Here is a 25321-nt window from a genome sequence, read left to right on the forward strand (position 1 = left end):
GAACGCTGTAACCTGTTCACACAGAAAATTTGACAAAATCTGACAAACTCTGAGTCTTACCAAGATTCTACATGGACATTATTGTTTGCAAACAATTTGTTCTCAAAAAAACATTAATTTTTAATTTGTGTCATTTAGTTTTTAGGACACTCATGACTTTCCCAAAATGCATTTATTTAAGTTTTATGTAAATTCGTTTTTAAGACACTCATGACCGAACACACACACACACTGAATCGTGCAGACCGCTGCCGACATCTCTTCCCACATCGCAAAATACCAGCACCACAGATAGATAGCACCACTACTCACGCTCAGCCGAGAAATGCAGTTATAGGTAGGTTGGCTAGGCTACAGTAGAGATTAATAGTTATTTGGGTTGTCAGGTGTCAGCAGCAAACTCGATTTTACCCGTCTAGCCTATGGATAATTATAGTTGTAATTTTCTTGCGACTTTTTGACCGTAATGAATATTCATTCGTGTTTAACAAATATATTTACAATTTTTAATGGCAGTTAATGTTCGTGGCCCCTAGACGAGACAACATGCCCAAATTGTCTCTGTAAAGCAAACTTAGCCTACTAAAATGGTGTTTCAGATAACTACAACAGGACACAAGTAGCCTGAATGGCCAGTCATATAGCCGATATATTTTAAGGTACACAAGTGATCAGTAAACTTTTTGAACAAGTTTGTGGTACATCCTTATTTCAGACGGAAGACATAAAAACTATGACCAATGCTACGCTATTTCTGCGCCCTTTCCCCTGAAATCCTCTTTCAACAGATTTCCAAGAGCGTTGGATGGAAATACACAAGAGTGGGATAGGCTACCTACAGTCGGACTAGCACGAGTTTGACACAACACCTGAACTACTGCGTGCTTCAAAAACACAGCTGATTTTTGAGTTTATCGAAACCTTTGTATGCAACGTTGTCCACCAATTATCTTCAAAATGAACTTTGCGAAGTTTATTTTATGCTGGAATGCAGTTTACCTACACGTTTACGCACAGGTAAGTAGGCTAGCCAATCGAGTGCTATTGTTTATGTATTTTTTGTAGAGGAATTAATCCATAGGGTTTACCCCTGTTTTGTTACAGGAGCCTACACTGTTCATATAATAAACCATACACATACGGAATTTGCATGACCATTTTACATAGGCTACCAGCAATATGATGCTAGATGATATACACTGAGTGCACAAAACATTAGGAACACCTTCTCCACGACAGACTGACCAGGTGAATCAAGGTGAAAGCTATGATCCCTTATTGATGTCAATCAGTATAGATGAAGGGGAGGAGACAGGTTAATGAAGGATTTTTTTAAAGTCATGAAACAAGTCAGACATGGATTGTGTATGTGTGCCATTCAGAAGGTGAATGGGCAAGACAAAATATTGAAGTGCCTTTCAACTGGGTATGGTAGTATGTGCCCGTTTGAGTGTTTCAAGAACTGCAACGCTGTTGATTTTTTTTAACGCTCAACAGTTTCCCCTGTGTATCAAAAATGGTCCAACACCAAAAGGACATCCAGCCAACTTGACACAACTGTGGGATGCATCCCTGTGGAGCGCTTTTGACAGAACAGTGTTAACCTATGTCTAGTTGACAAAGTTCTTGGCATAATGAATTTGGTTGCTTTTTTTCTTGCATCCACAATTCCCTATTCCTCTACTCCTTTACCATTTCCTCTGTCTATCTTTTTAAAATATCTATTCTGTAAATAATGGGAACACTAAGATGGATTTTTCTAAATATTTTCATTTACAAAGTGGTGGTCATCATCCAATTCCTTTTCCCCACATTATGTTTCTTCCTTTGGTGCCATTTCATATGGAAATGTTATCGGTTATGTATTGTTATTCAGCCATGCCTGCTTCCATACTCATCAGTCAGTGTTTGCATATACATTGTTGACTGGTACTCAACATCCACTGTCTCCTTGAATGCATGAGGCAGAAGTATGAGCACAGTTCATCAGCATGTGTGTATGTGGCGATTGCTCACTGTGATGTATGTGACTTGTTTTTAATTTATGAAGTATGTATGTCACTGTAATTATGACATTAGATTTTTATCAAAGTTTTTAATATCAAAGCCACTTTACCATTTCTGCTCTTGTCATCTATAAGATCCAAATGATATCTGGGGTGAAGATTCCCCTAGGTACATATCTAGGATCAGCTTCCCCTCTCCAATACTAACCATTAGTGGGGGAAATTATCATCATCTAAGGGGCAACTTTTTGAATCAATGCTGCAATCTACTCTGTAGGTTCATCCAGAGGTCGGCATCACAGCACTGGAGCAGATGTACCTACTGTATGATGTCAAAGTTGAGTGTCATCAGAACATCTCTACACACAACCCTGCAGGTGGGCAAACACTGACTTACGTACATAATTTTACTCTTTGGGCAGCATAGGAAATGTACCAACTTTTTTGTATGTGTTTATGTAATTGATACCCACTAAGCAGATGATTGGTCTACCTAGCTTTACCAGAGCCCCATTGGCCAGCGTGTTTCCAGGTGGATCCAGACAGATCTTTATGGCAGAGCCACCCACCATACTTCATCCTTTCTCGAGAGACCAAATCCCATAACTTTACCTGTTATTGCCTCCTGCGTATTGGAAAAGGGGTTGTATTTGAGACTCTAGCCTGCTCCACGTCTGCCCACATTCTCCCAGGCTTCACTCAGTCAGAGATTGGAGTTGGTAAAAGAGACTGGATATGGTGCTGCTGCATGTACACTTTGACACACTGAACTCCTTGCATTTCTCACATTGTCAGTCAATGTTCAACATGAGATTTACTGAATTGAGTAATGCTTTCAGCAAAAAAATTGTGTTCTGATATTTATCCAAATTATTTATTATCCACCCCCAAATGTTTAATTGGGGGCTCTTGAGACAACTTTTGATACAGCATGGATGAAAACTACAACTACAGAAGTGGTCTTAGGGAGGGGGAAAAGAACTGGGATGATGGCCACCACTTAGTAAACAAAAACATTTCTAAAAATTCATCTTAGTTTTCCCATATAGGCACTCTTGACAAACGGAGGGAGGAACTTCTTGAAAAGCCTTTATTTACTTGGAATACCACTGCAATTTGATTAGACAAAGATGACTTAAGATCACAGATATTATGCCGTGTTTCTCCCTAGCCACAGAATCTGTGAGTGCTGAAATGTGGATTTATTCCATTCATTTGAATCTGCCAATTTACCAGTCCCAACCCCGCAGTTGTTTCTCTTTCTGGCTGCTGCTCTCCATATTATTGTCCGCCCACATTCTGTAGCAGTGTGAGAGCTGGATAAAAACAAACCGCTTTGTGTGTTTGATCCAGAATCTACCAGTCATTAAAACCAGGTGGGAGAATAGAAATATCAGAACATAAAACAGATATTGGAGCATAATGGCTAATTAGAGTGTGGCGCTAAAGTATTAACTTAAGGGGGCTGAATAATTTTGCACGCCCAATTTTTCAGTTTTTGATTTGTTAAAAAAGTTTGAAACATCCAATAAATGTCGTTCCACTTCATGATTGTGTCCCACTTGTTGTTGATTCTTCACAAAAAATACAGTTTTATATCTTTATGTTTGAAGCCTGAAATGTGGCAAAAGGTCGCAAAGTTCAAGGGGGCCGAATACTTTCGCATATGCTGCCTTTCATTAGAGTAAAATAAATAAACATTTACAAAATTGTATAACACCACTTCCCCTCAATCAGTGGTGTATTTGTCTATTGTATTTGGTTTTTCCAGATGACTTAATCCAGATCTAAATGATCTTGCGGTCCCCTATTAGATTGCGTTCTCTTTTAAATTTTAAATGATGGGGCATTCTGTGATTGGTTCACCCATTTGGGCCTTTAAATTGATGATATATAGCAATTAGATAGCTCTGTTTTATTCTGAGATTGTCCCTTTAAAGGCAATGGTCCAATTCTAACCATTATTGGCCACCGTATTACTGCCAGGTGTTCTCTCGTTAAACCATCAATACGAGCTAAGATCACCCACACACCTGATCTCAGTTGCAACCATTATTAGCCATCATATTACCACTCCCGCGGTGTTAACAAGGTCGCTGTTAACTTCAAAGATGGTAATTGAGCAGCCTAAGGATGGCTGTATGTACAGTATTTGAGAATCATTCTATACATCTTGAATAAAGTATTTTCTCATTTACCACGACAAATCTACAGTGGCATTTTTCCATATACATTGTATGTATTGAAAACTCATGTTGGTGTACATGAGTATAAAAAAAATATTTGTTTCTAATTTATGTAATCCGTTAATTTGAACTGTTTAATACAGTAGGGTTATGGACATTTTAAGAGAAGTACAATATTTCTGAACATTGTCCATGTTTAAAATTTTAATTTAAATCAAGCCTATCAAGATTATGTTTATATTTATTTTAATCAAAAGGCGTTGTAATTAATTGCACAAATTAGTTAATTGCACATTATATTATAATTATTAGTATGTTGACATGAAACAGTTGTATGATATAGACTTCATTATTACAATAAGTATTTTACATTCATTAGGCTACAAGCCTTATGATTGTCAATGCTCTTATAGGTCATTATTTAATTGTGGTGGGAATAGAGAACCAGAAGCAGCTGTCAAACACGGTAACAACGAGACATCAACTAATCTACACGTAAATCTTGTGGGTTTTTTGTTTGAATCCTGAATATTTTAACACGCAGGTTTATGTAATCTCCCGTATTGTTTTAAGAAAACCAGTGCTAATATGCTGTAGTGTGTGGAGCTCAGCTTCTTCTTTACAATTGGCCAAACATGTTCACTTAATGTCATGGGATTATGTATACATAATCTTTGTTGTATGAGGTGTTGTATCCAGACCCTGGTCAAGTATATGCATGACAATGTTCGAGTTGTGCTTGATTTAGTGTACACTCTTAGAAAAAAATATTACGAAATGGTCCAGCCTAGGCTACTGCTCAAATGTTTCTGTAACTGGCCAACATGTTTCTCCTTTGCACGGTGTTTTGTTGCAGGTTTTATTTTTTGGTTATTCATTGTCAAGCTTTAAAAACCGAAGCCAGGCTGCAACATTTTAGTAGCCTAGCTAGGACTGGTGCGTGAGTCCTACACTTTCTCTCTGCTGTACGTTGTAAACGGGACACATGAAAGCAGCACAATTGAAGTTGAATTCACAGATTCAGGGCACATCAGGCAATAATTTCATAAAGTCGATGTCTCAACTCATTTATACTCGCTTGTGTGTCCTATTTGGGCTGTGGGCCTTGCTTGACACATGCGCTAGCCTATTAGCCACATTATGACTAACTTGTGATCATTGTCCTTGTTAGTTTGATTGTATTTGACATTCCCAGCCTTACAGTTGTCCGTTTTTGTCAAAATATTGGGTCACTGAAACCCAAATCGGTGGAGGCAGCAAATGTACCAGGCCATCTGTGATTTACAACCTAATATAATAATATGCCATTTAGCAGACGCTTTGACTTACAGTCATGTGTGCATACATTCTACGTATGGGTGGTCCCGGGAATCAAACCCACTACCCTGGCGTTACAAGCGCCATGCTCTACCAACTGAGCTACAGAAGGACCTGATAGCAATATATTTTGGACCACCAAGAAATGTATTGGTAAAGGATATTAATCATGCATTGAACCACATCCATTTATTCTTCCAACAATGCCTTACTTTACATCATGGAATTTTGAGTAAAATAGAACCTATTTGTAAAACCTCATCAAGTTGGCTTTGAACCATAAACTGGGAATTTTATATTGTTGACTGATATTATGATTGTCTGTTTCACATCTTCAAAGTAGTTAAAACACTGTCAGTTCCACTTTAAGGTGTCTGCACATGTGTTGACCTGGCAAGTGGGTCCCAAACCCCAATATGGCACATTTCCTGTCTGTCAGTTTAAATCAATACAACATGCGTTGATGTCTCATGATAATGTGACTCAAGCCAGCTATAATCAGATCCAATTTGGCTCTGAGATAATGAAGTATGACAATATACGCATAGGAAGGCTACTGCAGCTGAGACACTGAAGCATACAAATATCCACTTCTCTTTAGACCTGGATTGCAATCATAAAATATATGGATTTATTTTAATCTTTTTGCTTCTTATTTTCTCTCCCACTTAGGTCTTTATTACTCAGTCTCAGGGCACGTCCCAAATGGCACTAAAGGTAGTGCACTATAAAGGGAACAGGGTGCCATTTGGGACGCACACCCAACCTAGTCACTTGTTTCACTGAACCATCGGGAGGGCTAGCTGACAAAAGACGACAACCTATTACTCATAGTGCTCTCCCACTAGCCTACTCATCTGGTGGACAGATAGTATATATAGCTGTAATGACTATGAGCAATGTTCTTGCACTTGTCGCTAATGAGTGACTCATAAGCTTTGTCTTCCCATCTCACCCTCTCATCGTAGAATATAGATTCATATTAGAAATGTTTAATCAAGGAGGTTTAAATAGACATAGTGGAAGAAATATTTTTTCTCCTTGGAGCCAAGTTTTAGTATGTTGATCCTTCTTGAACTTGTTTCATTGATGACATTGATGTGGACTGAGTGCACGCTGCTGGATATTTGCCCTTTCTTAAATTGAGTAGATCAATATCCAGTGTCCACAGGATCACCAGCACATACCATGGACAGGCACAAAAGCGACAAGTCAATGAAACCTTTCAATGATAATGCCTCGAGTTCCAGTGATTTCTTTTAAATTCAGATTTATCTGAAGGAGTGTCCATGGGATTTGGCCTGGGAGCCTCCGTTCCCTTGATGACGATACCCTCCAACACATGGTCCAAATAATGTCACTTATGAACGTAAAAGCGTCAAATATATACATCACACATATTGACGTTTGTGATTGTGAAGATTTGACGTATAATGGCAATATGTCAGTAAATGTTACATTATTTGGCATATTACCATAGTATATTATCTAGTGATGGCACTAATATGGAAAATCCATACTAATATATCACTTGAATTTTTTTGATATGATATATACAGTGGGGAGAACAAGTATTTGATACACTGCCGATTTTGCAGGTTTTTCTACTTACAAAGCATGTAGAGGTCTGTAATTTTTATCATAGGTACACTTCAACTGTGAGAGATGGAATCTAAAACAAAAATCCAGAAAATCACATTGTATGATTTTTAAAGTAATTAGTTTGCATTTTATTGAATTACATAAGTATTTGATATTTGGTACAGAAACCTTTGTTTGCAATTACAGAGATCATACGTTTCTTGTAGTTCTTGACCAGGTTTGCACACACTGCAGCAGGGATTTTGGCCCACTCCTCCATACAGATCTTCTCGAGATCCTTCAGGTTTCGTGGCTGTCGCTGGAAAATACAGACTTTCAGCTCCCTCCAAAGATTTTCTATTGGGTTCAGGTCTGGAGACTGGCTAGGCCACTCCAGGACCTTGAGATGCTTCTTACGGAGCCACTCCTTAGTTGCCATGGCTGTGTGTTTCGGGTCCTTGTTATGCTGGAAGACCCAGCCACGACACATCTTCAATGCTCTTACTGAGGGAAGGAGGTTGTTGGCCAAGATCTCGCGATACATGGCCCCATCCATCCTCCCCTCAATACGGTGCAGTCGTCCTGTCCCCTTTGCAGAAAAGCATCCTCAAAGAATGATGTTTCCACCTCCATGATTCACGGATGGGATGGTGTTCTTGGGGCTGTACTCATCCTTCTTCCTCCAAACACGGCGAGTGGAGTGTAGACCAAAAAGCACTATTTTTGTCTCATCAGACCACATGACCTTCTCCCATTCCTCCTCTGGATCATCGAGATGGTCATTGGCAAACTTCAGATGGGCCTGGACATGCGCTGGCTTGAGCAGGGTGACCTTGCGTACGCTGCAGGATTTTAATCCATGACGGCGTAGTGTGTTACTAATGGTTTTCTTTGAGATTGTGGTCCCAGCTCTCTTCAGGTCATTGACCAGGTCCTGCCATGTAGTTCTGGGCTGATCCCTCACCTCCCTCATGATCATTGATGCCCCAGGAGGTGAGATCTTGCATGGAGCCCCAGACCGAGGGTGATTGGGGCAGCAGGGTAGCCTAATGGTAACCGGAAGGTGGCAAGTTCAAACCCCAGAGCTGACAAGGTACAAATCTGTCGTTCTGCCCTTGAACAGGCAGTTAACCCACTGTTCCTAGGCAGTCATTGAAAATAAGAATTTGTTCTTAACTGACTTGCCTAGTTAAATGAAGGTTAAAAAATATATATATTAATTGACTGTCATCTTGAACTTCTTCCATTTTCTAATAATTGCGCCAACAGTTGTTGCCTTCTCACCAAGCTGCTTGCCTATTGTCCTGTAGCCCATCCCAGCCTTGTGCAGGTCTACAATTTACCCCTGATGTCCTTACACAGCTCTCTGGTCTTGGCCATTGTGGAGAGGTTGGAGTCTGTTTGATTGAGTGTGTGGACAGGTGTCTTTTATACAGGTAACGAGTTCAAACAGGTGCAGGTAATACAGGTAATGAGTGGAGAACAGGAGGGCTTCTTAAAGAAAAACTAGCAGGTCTTTAAGAGCCTGGATATCTTACTGGTTGGTAGGTGATCAAATACTTATGTCATGCAATAAAATGCCAATTAATTACTTAAAAGTCATACAATGTGATTTTCAGGATTTTTGTTTTAGATTCCGTCTCTCACAGTTGAAGTGTAGCTATGATAAAAATTAGACCTCTACATGCTTTGTAAGTAGGAAACACTGCCGATTTTGCAGGTTATCAAATACTTGTTCTCCCCACTGTATATATTGGCTTTATAAAAACATCGTTTTTACTTTTCTTTTCACCTCCACGGCTCTGTGAAGTCCTTACAAGTGCTTTCTGATTGCTCATTGGACCATATGTGAAAGTTAAAACTACAGTTTAAATAAGTCCATTCACCACGAATTAGCCCATAAGCAGGCAATTAAGTCACTAAGTTGAGAGCCTGTGAGAAGGTCTATGAGAGGGGTTTGTTCATGCAGGAACAGGCATGTACAGTATGGGTTTTTACATAATAGTGCAAGTTAACAGGAAGGTTAATCCAATGTCGTAATATGCCGTCCATATATTGATATCAAATGCAAATAAACCAATATCATATAAAATGATCAGTATTGATGCCCACCACTAACATTACCGTACTCCCTTTTCCCACTACGTGTCCAGATGATCTTTGTCCCCCTGGCTGGGATGGTCTTATCTGTTGGCCCCAGGGATCCACCGGAGCGTTAACCAAGGTCCCCTGCCCCAGCTACATCTACGACTTCAACCATCAAGGTATTGGGGTATAGATAGGCAACACACTTGCTATACTCATGGAGACAGATTTACTAAGCGTTTGCGCTAGGTGCAAAAGTTTGCCTTTTTTGTGGTTGAAAGAAGTTTTTGTTTACACTATACCTTAAAGCTAGAATATTTAGTTGCTATATCAATTTTTGGACATTAATGGTAGACACCCATTGATTCTTGAAGAATATACACTGAGTATACAAAGCATTAGGAACACCTGCTCTTTCCATGATCAGGTGAATCCAGGGGAAGGCTATGATCCCTTATTGATGTAACTTGTTAAATCCACTTCAGTCAGTGTAGATGAAGGGCAGGAGACCAGTTAAAGAAGGATTTTAAAGCCTTGAGACAATTGAGACCTGGATTGTGTATGTGTGCCATTCAGAGGGTGAACGGGCAAGCCAAAAATTGTAAGTGCCTTTGAACGGGGTATGGTAGTAGGTGCCAGGCGCACCGGTTTGTGTCAAGAACTGCAACGCTGCTAGGTTATTTACGCTCAACAGTTTCCCGTGTGTGTCAAAAATAGTCCACCACTCAACCACAAACAAAACACCAAATTATATCATTTATTTTTGAAGAATGGTGTCGCGCCCCTCCAATAGAGTTCCAGGCACTTGTAGAATCCATTCCAAGTTTGCTTGGAAGCTGTTCTGGCTCGTGGTGGCCCAACGCCCTATTAAGACGCTTTAAGTTACTGTTTCCTTTGTTTTTGGCGGTTACCTGTATGTTGCAATGTAAATGACCAGACCGTGTGTGTCCAGGTCATGCATACAGGAAGTGTGACATCAACGGTTCCTGGGTTTCTGTGGAGGGGTTGAACCGAACGTGGTCCAATTATTCAGACTGCTTGAGATTCCTTTTACCTGGTCAAGAGGAGGAAAAGGTAATCCCAATCGCCACTTCAGTCACGCCAAAAATGCCAATTAACATTGTTGTGGTTGCAGACTTGACAGATGCCAATACTTGAGTTGCTCTGACTCGTGCTAACAGCGTAGCTACACTGGGGCGTTGGGAAAGCGGTAGGTTTTAAGCTTCTATGCTAGACGCCTAACTTTTTGCCGGTGTAAACAGTGTAGCTTGTCAGATACACTGCATGGTCGGAACTAGAAGCACAAGCATTTCGCTACACTCGCATTAACATCTGCTAACCATGTGTATGTGAAAAATAAAATTGGATTTGCTTTTGTTTTTGTTTTGAGCAGGCCTGTAAGATATCAATTTGTCTCTAGCAGGACTTCTTTGACCGGCTGTACGTCATGTACACCATTGGATATGCACTGTCCTTCATCTCTCTTCTAGGGGCCATTGTCATCATAGGCTACTTCAGGTAAGACTGCCTTGTGTTCCAACAATTGGTCCTTTCTCCAGAAGTTTACAAATTGTTTTTATTTTTTATTCTTATACCAGTCCATTTAGTTTCAGCCATAGACCATTGCAGAACAGACGTGTTCCCTAGTATCAGTGTTCTCTTCAATGACACGTTTTTGGTGCTCTATCCACCTGTGTAAATGCCACTGAGGTCATAAAGCAGTAGGCCTCATCTGTTCATCACCATTTTCCAAAAACAGCAAACAAGTAAAGATAAATATCCTGCCCAATCATCTTGACTCGTCTCCAAATTCTCTGGGAAATGCCATCTCAACGATGAAAATAAATGCATTACCTGAAGACCAACTGGGTACAGCATGCCATTTCAATGTGGATATTTGGCAACTTTCAACCATTTAAAAGCACAACAAAATTGAATTGGGAATACAATGTCATATTTTATATTTATACGACAACTTAATGTGTTATTACTGTGCTTCATGGAACAAATTGCAAAAATCACTGAAGCTGGAAACATGTCTCCCTCTCTAACTTTAAGCATCAGCTGTCAGAGCAGCTTACTGTACCTGCACACAGCCAATCTGTAAATAGCACACCCAACTACCTCATCCCCACATTGTTATTTATCTTCTTGCTCTTTTGCACCCCAGTATCTCTACTTGCACATCATCATCTGCACATCTCTCACTCCAGTGTTAATGCTAAATTGTAATTATTTCACCTCTTTGGCCTATTTATTGCCTTACCTCCCTAATCTTCTACATTTGCACACACTGTACATATATTTTTCTATTGTGTTATTGACTTTACGTTTGTTTATGTGTAACTCTGTTGTTGTTTTTGTTGCACTGCTTTGCTTTATCTTGGCCAGGTCGCAGTTGTAAATGAGAACTTGTTCTCAACTGGCCTACCTGGTGAAATAATAAAAATAAACAAAATAAAATGTATCAAATAGCACAACCAAATGACCTGGATTACATTAAAAGTACATAGTGCAAGTGATCAATGCTGTTCAAGATTCTCCACAGGTTATTATAGAAATTGTAAAGATCTGCACAGACCTGCGACCTTTGCATGCACACTTTCTTTGATTACATAAGAATACATTTATAGTTACAGTAGGCTGATTACATAAGAATACATTTATAGTTACAGTAGGCTGATTACATAAGAATACATTTATAGTTACATTAGGCTGATTACATAAGAATACATTTATAGTTACAGTAGGCTGATTACATAAGAAGACATTTATAGTTACAGTAGGCTAACCTCAACATTTGGTCATGGATGTGTGACTCATTTTAAGGTTGAATTAACACTGTTACATTAGTTTGTAAGAGCCTTAACTTTAGGCTGTTTGCTGTATTACAAAATGATTATTGAATTGTGTTTGGTTGTCAACACAACCACGTACAGTGGGGCAAAAAAGTATTTAGTCAGCCACCAATTGTGCAAATTCTCATCATAGGTACACTTCAAGTATGACAGAGAAAATGAGAAAAAAAAACCAGACAATCACATTGTAGGATTTTTAATGAATTTATTTGCAAATTATGGTGGAAAATAAGTATTTGGTCAATAAAAGGTTTCTCAATACTTTGATATATACCCTAAGTTGGCAATGACAGAGGTCAACATTTTCTGTAAGTCTTCACATGGTTTTCACACACTGTTGCTGGTATTTTGGCCCATTCCTCCATGCAGATCTCCTCTAGAGCAGTGATGTTTTGGGGCTGTTGCTGGGCAACATGGACTTTCAACTCCCTCCAAAGATTTTCTATGGGGTTGAGATCTGGAGACTGGCTAGGCCACTCCAGGACCTTGAAATGCTTCTTACGAAGCCATTCCTTCGTTGCCCGGGCGGTGTGTTTGTCATGCTGAAAGACACAGCCACGTTTCATCTTCAATGCCCTTGCTGATGGAAGGAGGTTTTCACTCAAAATCTCACGATACAGGGCCCCATTCATTCTTTCCTTTACACGGAACAGTCGTCCTGGTCCATTTGCAGAAAAACAGCCCCAAAGCATGATGTTTCCACCCCCACGCTTCACAGTAGGTATGGTGTTCTTTGGATGCAACTCCGCATTCTTTGTCCTCCAAACACGGCGAGTTGAGTTTTTACCAAAAACTCATGTTTTGGTTTCATCTCCCAATGTTCTCTAGCAAACTTCAGACGGGCCTGGACATGTACTGGCTTAAGCAGGGGGACACGTCTGGCACTGCAGGATTTGGGTCCCTGGCGGCATAGTGTGTTACTGATGGTAGGCTTTGTTACTTTGGTCCCAGCTCTCTGCAGGTCATTCACCCCCCCCTCCCCATGTGGTTCTGGGATTTTTGCTCACCATTCTTGTGATCATTTTGACCCCACGGGGTGAGATCTTGCGTGGAGCCCCAAATGGAGGGAGATTATCAGTGGTCTTGTATGTCTTCCATTTCCTAATAATTGCTCCCACAGTTGATTTCTTCAAACCAAGCTGCTTACTGCTTATTGCAGATTCAGTCTTCCCAGCCTGGTGTAGGTCAATGGTGTCCTTTGACAGCTCTTTGGTCTTGGCCATAGTGGAGTTTGGAGTGCGACTGTTTGAGGTTGTGGACAGGTGTCTTTTATACTGATAAGTTCAAACAGGTGCCATTAACACAGGTAACGAGTGGAGGACAGAGGAGCCTCTTAAATAAGAAGTTACAGGTCTGTGTGAGCCTGAAATCTTGCTTGTTTGTAGGTGACCAAATACTTATTTTCCACCATAATTTGCAAATAAATTCATTAAAAATCCTACAATGTGATTTTCTGGATTTTCTTTTCTAATTTTGTCTGTCATAGTTGAAGTGTACCTATGATGAAAATTACAGGCCTCTTCTTTTTAAGTGGGAGAACTTGCACAATTGGTGGCTAACTAAATACATTTTTGCCCCACTGTATCAACATTTAATGCGATGTATCTTTTGTGCCACTGACTTAGTCTGGCCTTAATTCCAGTTTGTCTACATATTAAATATTGATTTGTTGGAGATGTGAATCCAACATATCAGTGCTTTTCATTATGAGTTGTCAATTTATTTTATTTCACCTTTATTTAACCAGGTAGGTAAGTTGAGAACAAGTTCTCATTTACAATTTCAACCTGGCAGATATCATGAATGCAATTAGAAAAGGAAGTATTACTCTCAAGCATCTTCTCTCAGTATTTCCCGAGTGGCTCAGCGGTCTAAGGCACTGCATTTCAGTGCTAGAGGCATCACTACAGACACCCTGGTTTGAATCTAGGCTGTATTACAACCGGCTGTGTTGGGAGTCCCATAGGGCAGTGCACAATTGGCCCAGCGTTGTCCGGGTTTGGCCAGTGTAGGCCATCATTGTAAATAAGAATTTGTTCTTAACTAGTTAAATAAAGTTTAAATTAAAAAACACAGTACACTGTAAACCTAACTCAAATGGTCTGAGGAAACTGATTGTGGGGAACCATTTTGATTTTAAAAACCGTGGAATTTAGTGTATTTTACTCAATTCCGGTTATTTTGTTCAATTCAGATTACTCAATGCAGTTTGGCTTTATAATGTATATGCATTAAAAGTACATTTCCAAATTCCTCTCAACACAATAAACTAGGTTTAAATGCCAAAAATGTAGATGCCTAGAATTTCTCAGTTTCTCCCTAGGTTTCTTCCTTCGAGGTAGTTTTTCTTAGCCACTGTCCTTTTGCTACTGCTTTGCTTGCTCTTTGGGGTTTAGGCTGGGTAAAGCACTTTGTGACAACTACTGATGTAAAAGGGTTTTATAAAATGTATTTCATTGATTGAATATATTGATTGTTGAGCCTTGAGTGTTTTACCTCTGTCTGCCTGCCATGCAGACGCCTCCACTGCACTAGGAACTACATCCACATGCACATGTTTGTGTCCTTCATGCTGCGTGCCGTCAGCATCTTTGTCAAAGACAAGGTGGTCCACACCAACGGAGGTCTGCAGGAATTTGACACAGCGCTCATGGACAACTACAAGACCATCTCTGCTAAGCCTCTTGACAAATCCCAGTTTGTGAGTACAGTAATGTTCTTCCCTTCAACTGCAAGGTCAGTTTGTTGTATGAAATGCACTTAAAAGCTTGCTCTCAAGTGTCAGCAGCACAACATGGGGGGGGGGGGGTTGATAAATACACATCGAATACAAGACATCGAAAATCTAAATCACAAAATGTTATTGATCGCATACACATATTTAGCCAGATGTTATTGTGGGTGTAGCGAAATGCTTGTGTTCCTAGCTCTCATAGTGTAGTAATATCTAACAATACACACACATTTAAAAGTAAAAGAACGGAATTAAGAAATATAGAAATATTAGGGTGATCAATGAGTCCAGAGTATAAATATACAGTGCCTTTGGCAGGTATACACCTTGACCATTTCCACATTTGGTTACGTTACAGCCTTATTCTAAAATATATATATTTTTAAATGCATCAGCAATTTGCACACAATATACATTTTTGCACATTTTTATACAAAATAAAAACTGAAATATGACATTTACATAAGTATTCAGACCCTTTGATATGAGACTTGAAATCGAGCTCAGGTGCATCCATTGATCATCCTTAAGATGTTTCTACAACTTGATTGGAGTCCCCCTGTGGTAGATTCAAATGACTGGACATGATTTGGAAAGGCCTGTCTATATAAGGTCCCACAGTTGACAGTGCATGTCAGAGCAAGAAACCAAGGAATTGTCCGTAGAACTCCAAGACAGGATCGTGTCAAGGTACAGATCTGGGGAAGGGTACCAAAAAAAGTCTGCAGCGTTGAAGGACCACAAGATCACAGTGGCCTCCATCATTCTTAAATGGAAGAAGTTTGGAACCACCAAGACTCTTCCTAGAGCAGGCCGCCTGGCCAAACTTAGCAATCAAGGGAGAAGGGCCTCAGTCAGGGAGGTGACCAAGAACCCGATGGTTACTCTGACAGTGCTCTAGAGTTCCTCTGTGGAGATGGGAGAACCTTCCAGAAGGACAACCATCTCTGCAGCACTCCACCAATCAAGCCTTTATTGTAGAGTGGTCAGATGGAAGCCACTCCTGAGTAAAATGCACATGACAGCCCGCTTGGAGTTTGCCAAATGGCACCTAAAGACTCTTAAACCATGAGAAACAAGGTTCTCTGGTCTGACAAAACCAAGATTGAACTCTTTGGCCTGAATGCCATGCATCAAAGTCTGGAGGAAACCTGGCACCATTCCTATGGTGAAGCATGGTGGTGGCAGCATCATGCTGTGGAGGAGTTTTTCAGCAGCAGGGACAGGGAGAGTAGTCAGCATCGAGGCAAAGATGAACGGAGCAAAGTACAGACAAATTCTTGATGAAAACCTGCTCCAGGTTCACCTTCAGAAGGTTCACCTTCCAACAGGTCAACGACACTAAGCACACAGCCAAGACAACGCAATAGTTGTTTCGGGACAAGTCTCTGAATGTCCTTGAGTGGTCCAGCCAGAGCCGGGACTTGAACCCGATCGAACACCTCTGGACAGACCTGAAAATAACTGTGCAGCAATTCTCCCCATCCAACCTGACAAAGCTTGAGAGGATCTGCAGAAAAGAATGGGAGAAACTCTCCAAATACAGGTGTGACTCCAGGCTGTAATTGCTTCAACAAAGTACTGAGTAAAGGGTCTGAATACAGATCCCTTTTACCCTGTACAAATCTCCCACTTCACCACCACCAAAGCACCCCCAGACCATCACATTGCCTTCACCATGCTTGACAGATGGCGTCAAGCACCCCTCGAGCATCTTCATGTTTTCTGTGTCTCACGATGTATACTGAACATAAATATAAACGCAACATGTAAAGTGTTGGTGGTCCCATGTTTCATGAGCTGAATAAAAGATCTCAGAAGTTTTCCATACGCACAAAAAGCTTATTCCTCTCAAATGTTGTGCACAAATTTGTTTACATCTCTGTTAGTGAGCATTTCTCCTTTGCCAAGATAATCCATCCACCTGTGGCATATCAAGAAGCTGATTAAATAGCATGATCATTACACAGGGGCACTTTGTGCTGGGGACAATAAAAGGCCACTCTAGAATGTGCAGTTTTGTCACACAGATGTGGCATTGTGTTGTGTTGTGTGACACTCCTGCTGACTGCAGGAGTGTCCACCAGAGCTGTTGCCAAATAATTCAATGTTATTTTCTCTACCATATGCCACCTCCAACGTCGTTTTAGAGATTTTGGCAGTATGTCCAACCAGCCTAACAACCGCAGACCACGTGTAACCACGCCAGCCCAGGACCTCTCCATCAGTTTCTTTACCTGTGGGATAGTCTGAGACCAGACACCTGATGAAACTGTGGGTTTGCACAACTGAAGAATTTCTACACAAACTGTCAGAAACCATCTCAGGGAAACTCATCTGCGTGCTCGTCATCCTCACAAAGGTCTTGACCTTACTGCAGTTTGGCGTCGTAATCAACTTCAGTGGGTAAATGCTCACCTTCGATGGACACTGGCACGCTGGAGAAGTGTGCTCTTCACGGATGAATCCCTGTTTTAACTGTACCGGACAGATGGCAGACAGCGTGTATTGCTTTGGGTGGGTGAGCGGTTTGCTAATGTCAACGTTGTGAACAGAGTTCTCCATGGTAGTGGTGGGGTTATGGTATGGGCAAGCATAAGCTACAGATAATGAACACAATTGCATTTTATCGATGGCAATTAATGTGCAAAGATATAGTGACAAGATACTGAGGCCCATTGTCGTGCCATTCATCCGCCGGTATTACCTCATGTTTTAGCATGGTAATGCACACCTCCATGTCGCAAGGATCTGTACATCATTCCTGAAAGCTGAAAATGACCCAGTTCTTCCATGGCCTGCATACTCACCAGACATGTCACCCATTGAGCATGTTTGGGATGCTCAGGATCGATGTGTACGACAGCGTCTTTTAGTTCTCCTTCGCACAGCCATTGAAGAGGAGTGGGAGAACATTCCACAGGCCACAATCAACAGCTTGATCAACTATGCGAAGGAGATGTGTCGCACTGCATGAAGCAAATGGTGGTCACTCCAGATACTGATTAATTTCAGATCCACGCCCCAACTTTTTTTTTTTCGGTATCTGTGACCAATAGATGCATATCTGATTCACCAGTCATGTGAAATCCATAGATTAGAGCCTAAGGAAGTTATTTCAGTTGACTGATTTCCTTATATGAACTGTAACTCAGTAACATTATTGCATGTTGCATTTATATTTTTGTTCAGTGTGTGTATATGATGACATGTATAGACATTATGGAAAGTATATAGATAGAATAGTATTTGTATAGCAATAGTTAAGTAGGATAGGCCTTGACTAGAATACAGTATATACATATGAAGTGGGTAAAACAGTATGTCAACATTATTCAAGTGACCAGTGTTCAATTTCTATGTACTGTACATAGGGCATCAGCCTCCTAGGTGCAGGGTTGAGTAACCGGTGGTAGCCGGTTGGTGACAGTACTGGTGACAGTGACTAAAGTTCAGGGAAGTTTACTGGGCGGAGGCCGGCTAGTGGTGACTATTTAACAGTCCTATAGCCTTGAGATAGAAGCTGTTTTTCAGTCTCTCGGTCCCAGCTTGGATGCACCTGTACTGACCTCACCTTCTGGATGGTAAGCAGGGTGAACAGGCTGTGGCTCTTGGCCTTCCTGTGACACCAGGTGCTGTAGATGTCTTGGAGGGCAGGCAGTGTGCTCCCGGTGATGCGCTGGGCAGACTGTAGCACCCTTCCGGAAAGCCCTGCAGTTGTGGACGGTGCAGTTGCCGTACCAGGCGGTGATACAGCCCAACTGGATGCTCTCAGTGGTGCATCTGTAAAAGTTTGTGAGGGTCTTAGGGGCCAAGCCAAATTTCTCCAGCCTCCTGAAGAACTGTCTGTCTCTGTGGGTGGACCATTTAAAATTGTCCGTGATGTGTACAGCGAGGAACTTGAAGCTTTTCACCTTCTCCACTGCGGCACTGTCAATGTGGATTGGGGCGGGCTCCCTCTGTCTCCTGAAGTCCACGATCAGCTCCTTCGTTTTGTTGATGTTGATGGAGAGGTTATTTTCTAAGCACCACTCCGCCAGGGCCTTCACCTCCTCCCTGTAGACTGTCTCGTCGTTGTTGGTAATCAGGCCTACCACTGTTGTGTCGTAAGCAAACGTGATGATTAAGTTGGAGATGTGCACAGCCACGCAGTCATGGGTGAACAGGGAGTACAGGAGGGGTCTGAGCAAGCACCCTCGTGGAGCCCCTGTGATGATGATCAGCGTAGTGGAGGTATTTTTGCCTACCGTTAGGAAGTCCAGGACCCAGACCCAGGGCCCCAATCTTAATGATGAGCTTAGAGAGTACTATGGTGTTGAAGGCTGAGCTGTAGTCAATGAACAGCATTCTTACGTAGGTATTCCTCTTGTCCAGCTGGGATAGGGCAGCGTGCAGGTGATTGCGTCATCCGTGGATCTATTGGGCAGTATGCAAATTGCAGTGGGTCTAGGGTGTCGGGTAATGTGGAGGTGATATGTGTTCCTTCACTAGACTGCACTTCATAATGGCAGAAGTGACTGCTACAAGGCGATAGTCAATTGGGTTGTTTCCCGCCATTCGTTCATTTTGGTACTTTGATGATTAGCTGTAGTCAAACACGTGAGTCTGGAAAGACAATTCTCTTCAGTGTGCAGTGACTTCATCCTAGGGAATGTATACTAGATATATGAAATCCTGGCTTTTACAGCATACATTTTAGAAATGTCACATGCTATAAATCTTTCTGTTTTTACATCAGAGTACTATTTATAATGCAGGTAGGGGTATTCAGACAGATTTTTTTATTTTTTATTTAGACAGTTCAGAATGTAGATATACTGTGGATGTATAGTTTGGAGGGGAGAAAGTGACTAGGGCGGGGATTCAAACACGTCACTCCTATGCGTGCATGGTCGATTGCAGCACTACCGCTGTGCCACACTGCTACACCTAACAACGTCTTTGATAATGTGGATGACCTTGCGGTGGCAACGTCATATGACTTCAATGGAAAACAACACTGCATCAGTCATTTTCTGTGCCGTCCCCATAATCCTCAGCTTGAACTGAACTTTATCAACATCTCTTCGTACTGTTTCTCATACTGTGAGTCTAAGCTTAGCCGCAGTGGGAAATGACTGTGAAAAGAGGATCAACGGTTGAGAATGTCATGTACGTGAAGACCTCGGTTGCCCTTTTCCTGTATGTCAGGATATCCCCAGGCAGGCGGCAATTTCCTCTATACAAATATCTCCATCACGACAGAAAGAGAATTGCATTCAATGGTTTTTCTTTTCCCAGAACTTAATTTTTATTACTAGAAGAACATAGAATTTAGTTAAGTATTTAGTTTGTATTACTAGAAAAATATTATTCACTCAGCAGGTAAATCATGACAAAAATACAGATGTGGCTTTTTGTGCATAGATGAAAAAACATCTGTTTGCAGCTAAAAATGTAGGCACCAACACATCTTGATATCCATGCTACGACTAATAATTAAATCAATATGTTTCGCGGTCACAAAGCATTCTGTGGGGCTAGGCTAACAATCACATCCTTTCATTTGTGCTTTATTGATAGATAGATTAGAGTGGGAGATAAGTGACGAGGAGGAGACATAGTGAGAAGGGAGCATGCAGGGATTGAACCCTGGTTATGTGTATGGACCTGAAAGTGTTACCACTGGAACACGGCTCTGCACTACAGGATGTTTTTAACAAGCTGTTGTTTTTACCAGGTTGGATGCAAGATCACTGTGTTGCTCTTCATTTACTTCCTGGCAACCAATTACTACTGGATCCTAGTAGAAGGGCTGTACCTCCACAGCCTCATTTTCATGGCCTTCTACTCGGACACCAAATACCTGTGGTGCTTTACCCTGATTGGATGGGGTGAGCTGCTCTGCCGTCTTAGAAGCGCATGCGGTCACCAAATCACAACAGCGCTCATGTTGTTGACGGCCACATGTTACTACAGCTGTTATTCACAATAGGAAATGCACTCAGACATATGAGTTTGCTTGTTGCAGGTGCGTGGGAATAGTTTTGTATCTTAAAAGAAGAAAAATAATCCCACTGCTCTTGCCAGTATCAATTGAATTTCATCAGTGTACTGAATCTTGTAAGATCTTGAGATGGCAGTAAGCAATCATTGTCCTCTCTAATTTCAGGTGTCCCTGCTCTCTTCGTCGCCGCCTGGGCTGTTGTCCGGGCAACGCTGGCAGACGCACGGTGGGTGAGAGTGACGCTCAACTTCCTCCTTCACCTACCATATTCCACAGACACCTCCAGCAACACAATTTAAGTGGAGGAGCCCAGCCTAGCATGAGTTCCTGTTGAGGAACTTTGTGCATCACCTGTCTAGGCTCCCCACAATCATCTGGTTTGGAAATAGCATCTTCCAGGATGTTTTTGTTCAGGGGCAGAACAACAGATTTTTACCTCATTTACCTTCAGCTCAGGGATTCGATCCAGCAACCTTTCGGTTACTGGCCCAACGCTCTAGCCACCAGGCTACTTGCCACCTCAGTACTCTTGTTCTCATTCACAGTCAGCGGCCTACTTGCCTTAATGTTGCAGTTGCACACCTTTGACATGACACCATTACACTTTTATTAGCCTCTTCTCACAGCCATTGTGTGTGCAGAGCGCCCTGAGACTGGCAAGAGAGACTACACTTTTGTTGCACAACGACATGCTGTTTTGAGAGCAGTAAGGAACTCCTGCAGTACAAATGTACTCTTTCTCTCTTATTCTCGCTCTCTCTCTCGCTCTCTCTCTTTCTCTCTCTCTTAACAGATGCTGGGAGTTAAGTGCGGGTAACATTAAATGGATCTATCAAGTTCCCATCCTTACAGCCATTGGTGTAAGTGACTTCAATTGCAGTAAAAAAACAACATAATGCCTCTCCCCAATTCATCAATCATAGCCATTGAGGCGAGAATCCTGTAGTTTGCATCCATTACTAGAAGGTTACATTGCTGACTTATCTTGAATTTTTAAAAAGTGTTTTGTTCTCTATATAGCTGGATTCATGTTCAAGTTTTAGCAACTTTGGTCAAGCTTATAGCTTAGTTTGCTCTGCACAGCTTCACACCTGGAGTCTCTGGGCAAAGTCCTTATTTCGGGAGACAAAGTAAAGAAATTAAATCAAGACAAATAAGAGAAGTTGAAACCTGATACCAAAAACTGCTGACCTACAAAAAAGAAATGGTGGTCCTGGTGGCTTTTTGTCATGTAAAATCTATTTACTAACTGTAACTCTTGTTGTGTATAATACTCTTGAAGAACTCAAATCCAAAGAGAGGATTTCATCTGCTTTTCTCTGGGCCAGAAGCTTTCTCTCTGCCCCTTGGAAAAGTGGAGTGACACCTTGCTCCCTGGTGTATACCTGTCCCAGCTCCCTAGTGGCCTAGTGACTCCCTAGTGTACAGTATACCTGTCCCCTACCTGAGTACCTAAGCCTAGTGTATACTTTCCCCTCTCTGCGCTTAGTCAGCCAACAACACTCTCAAATTGACACCACTGACTCAGTCTCAGCAGAGATACATACATTTGCATCTCTTTCAATACTATTGCTCTTATCCTGCCACATGAGGTGGACCAGGGACTTAGGTTCTCCTAATGAAATCAAAGTAGACTACAGGCTACAGTCTCTTCTTTCGATTTAAAATGTAATCTCATCCAAACCTTTGATGGTACAAGTTCAATGGTATCATGGTAGAAATGTCATGATGAGAGATAACTGTGAGGGAGTATTGATGCCCAGAATCTTGTTTTTTTTTTCTTTATTGAGACCAACATAACAGAGCGGGAGACAGTCAAGTGGGATTAACAGATTAATGGGTTGGAGTGGGGATTGAAACCCGGTATCCGGTGGGGAGAGGAATGTGTCTAAGCCGGGAGCTAGGCCACAGGCACTGCACAATTTGTTTTTCTATCCAGACTCCTGAGTGAGAATGCCAAAGCAGTGGGTTAGACCTTTGAAATGATGTGCTGATAGAGCCTCTCCTTCTAGTATTATTAGTGGGTTTAGTTCAGTAGGAGGAGTTTCAGAGGACTGACTGACCCGGCTGACATCTACTCCTCAGGGCCCTAGTGCAGATCCAGACAGTCAGACAATGTCACCTACAGAGCGGTAGGCCCACTACAATGAGGCAATCTGACCATGTCACCTACAGAGCGGTAGGCCCACTACAATGAGGCAATCTGACCATGTCACCTACAGAACGGTAGGCCCACTACAATGAGGCAATCTGACCATGTCACCTACAGAACGGTAGGCCCACTACAATGAGGCAATCTGACCATGTCACCTACAGAACGGTAGGCCCACTACAATGAGGCAATCTGACCATGTCACCTACAGAACGGTAGGCCCACTACAATGAGGCAATCTGACCATGTCACCTACAGAACGGTAGGCCCACTACAATGAGGCAATCTGACCATGTCACCTACAGAACTGTAGGTCCACTACAATGAGGCAATCCCAGTACAATGAGCAGTGAATCATGCAAGCTTTTTTTTTTTCAGCTCAACTTTATTTTGTTTGTGAATATTGTGCGAGTGCTGGCCACAAAAATCAGAGAGACGAATGCTGGGAGATATGACACTCGGAAGCAATGCAGGTAGGGTTGGTGTCTTAGTGCCTTGTTCCTTCAGTCAATCTTATTTATGTAATTTTTGTGGGGGAAAACATTAAACTGTAAATACCGCATTTGATTAAATTAGCCGTTTTTATTGAAATAGCTTATTCTAAATATGTGCCTTTGATGAGTTTAATCATTCTTCCTTTATATTCATGATCCATGTGTTTGTTTGCAAAGCTTTCACGTCATTTACTCAGGCTTAGGATACAGGTTATGAATTTAGAGCAGGTTCATCTGTGTCTGAAACTCTGAAGGCAGCGTAGCTCTCGAAGTGTTGTTATTTATTAAATGTATTTCGTCGTAGCCATGAGATAATGCATCTTTTATTTTCTAATATGTGTATTGGAAAAGATTCATTGAACATGACTCCCATAATGCATTGCGGTCAGGCAAAAAGCCGTTTTTTTATGCCAATAACCAGTCTGAACCAGTGGAGGCTGCTGAGGGGAGCACGGCTCATAGTAATGGCTGGAATGAGTCAATGGAATGGTATCAACCTCATGGAACCAAGTGTTTGATACCATTCCATTGAATCTATTCCAGTCATTATTATGAGCCGTCCTCCCCTCAGCAGCCCCCACTGGTCTAATCTTTAGCATATGAAACCCAGTTGTGGGCATCAGGTATCTTAGCGGTTAAGACCATTGGGTCAGTAACCGTTTTTTGGAGTGAACAGTCCATGCATAGCTGGGGTGAGTGGGTCCTTGATGATGGTGCTGGACTTCCTGACTACTCTGTTCATTGCAGAGGTTGAGAGCTCATTGTCCCAGCTGCGGTGTTTGTACATGCTCTTCTCATATCTAAGTGCAAGACACATTTTGACATGCTGTGAAGCCATCCCTATAGGGCTGCCTGAGTCTTTGTTTAATTCCCACTTATGTCTGTGGTAATGTGTTGGTTGGCAGCTCTGTGCCAAGGCTGAGGGGGTAACACTTCTGTCAGTCATTAGTAAACAGGCCCAACAACAGACAATACTTCAGATCCACGTTGTCTCTTGAGCCGCTCCATGTTGTCTCTTGAGCCGCTCCATTCTCGCAGGTGAAGATAGGATTAACACTGATAAGGCTCTGGGCAAAAGTAGTGTACAAATAGGGAATATGGTGCCACTTGGGATGCCGACTTTGTTTTCCTTTTGCTCTCTCTAACTCTTTCTCTAGCTGTGATTTATTCCATTTTTTAAAAAACTGAGCATCTTCAAACAATTGATGCAAACGTTGGCTCGATATTGATACTAACGTCGCAGATTGTAATGTGCAATCATCCTTGGCTATTGACATTTGTATCACAAATCTGTTGAGTGGAAAGTGCACAAATGCACAAGGGAGCCGTGCTTGACATGGGCCGGAGCTCACCGGAGCGGAGTACCGGCACCTCAAATGTTCTACTGCTTGAGCTCCTGTTCCTCTTATATTACCTCAAACTTATTGCGGAACATGTAGCTAAATTTAAACAGTACCAGGGACCCAAAATGAGTACCAGCATATATTCCAGTCCAAGCCAAGCACTGCAAGGGACTGTGAGATAAAGATGGCTGCCAAGAAATTCAATTATTTTAGCTCGATCCCAGCTGCATGTGGTCTTCTCCATCTTGTCCCTCTCAAACTCCATCACATGCACTTTTCCAGACACATATCACGGACAGTGTGCCCTCTCATATAGCCTACTGCAGGGGTGTCAAACTCAATTCCTGGAGGTCAGAGTTTCTGCGGGTTCTCTCTTCTCCCTTGTACTTGATTGATCAATTAAGGTTATTGATGTGGTAGGAACTCCCCTCAGCCAGTTGTATAGGTCTTATTTGGACACTCATCTAAAGGAAATAAATATCAGCAGACACTCTGCCCTCCAGAGATTGATTTAGCCACCCCTGGCCTAATGTATTATATGACCATAATCTCTAACCATGTTGCAGGTCTGTTTTTAAG

The 25321-nt window shown here is 41.7% G+C and overlaps 1 protein-coding gene across 2 annotated transcripts in view; it reads left to right on the forward strand.

Moving 5' to 3' along the window:
- The first annotated feature begins 270 nt into the window (after positions 1 to 270).
- The window catches only part of LOC124010416 (parathyroid hormone 2 receptor-like), a 31188-nt gene continuing 6137 nt past the window's right edge, over positions 271 to 25321 (forward strand). Inside the window, exons 1-11 of one of the 2 annotated variants that reach the window (XM_046322824.1) lie at positions 271 to 337; positions 789 to 1017; positions 2284 to 2383; positions 9244 to 9354; positions 10128 to 10249; positions 10596 to 10693; positions 14551 to 14734; positions 20487 to 20640; positions 20919 to 20979; positions 21547 to 21613; positions 23284 to 23378. In XM_046322824.1, coding sequence (XP_046178780.1) covers positions 928 to 1017; positions 2284 to 2383; positions 9244 to 9354; positions 10128 to 10249; positions 10596 to 10693; positions 14551 to 14734; positions 20487 to 20640; positions 20919 to 20979; positions 21547 to 21613; positions 23284 to 23378 — 1082 coding nt within the window. In that variant the 5' untranslated portion in view covers positions 271 to 337; positions 789 to 927. The remainder of the gene's footprint in view (positions 338 to 788; positions 1018 to 2283; positions 2384 to 9243; positions 9355 to 10127; positions 10250 to 10595; positions 10694 to 14550; positions 14735 to 20486; positions 20641 to 20918; positions 20980 to 21546; positions 21614 to 23283; positions 23379 to 25321) is intronic. The other variant, XM_046322826.1, reaches the window with a different exon arrangement.

Source organism: Oncorhynchus gorbuscha, linkage group LG23 (genome assembly GCF_021184085.1).
Source record: "Oncorhynchus gorbuscha isolate QuinsamMale2020 ecotype Even-year linkage group LG23, OgorEven_v1.0, whole genome shotgun sequence".
Lineage (NCBI taxonomy): Eukaryota > Metazoa > Chordata > Actinopteri > Salmoniformes > Salmonidae > Oncorhynchus > Oncorhynchus gorbuscha.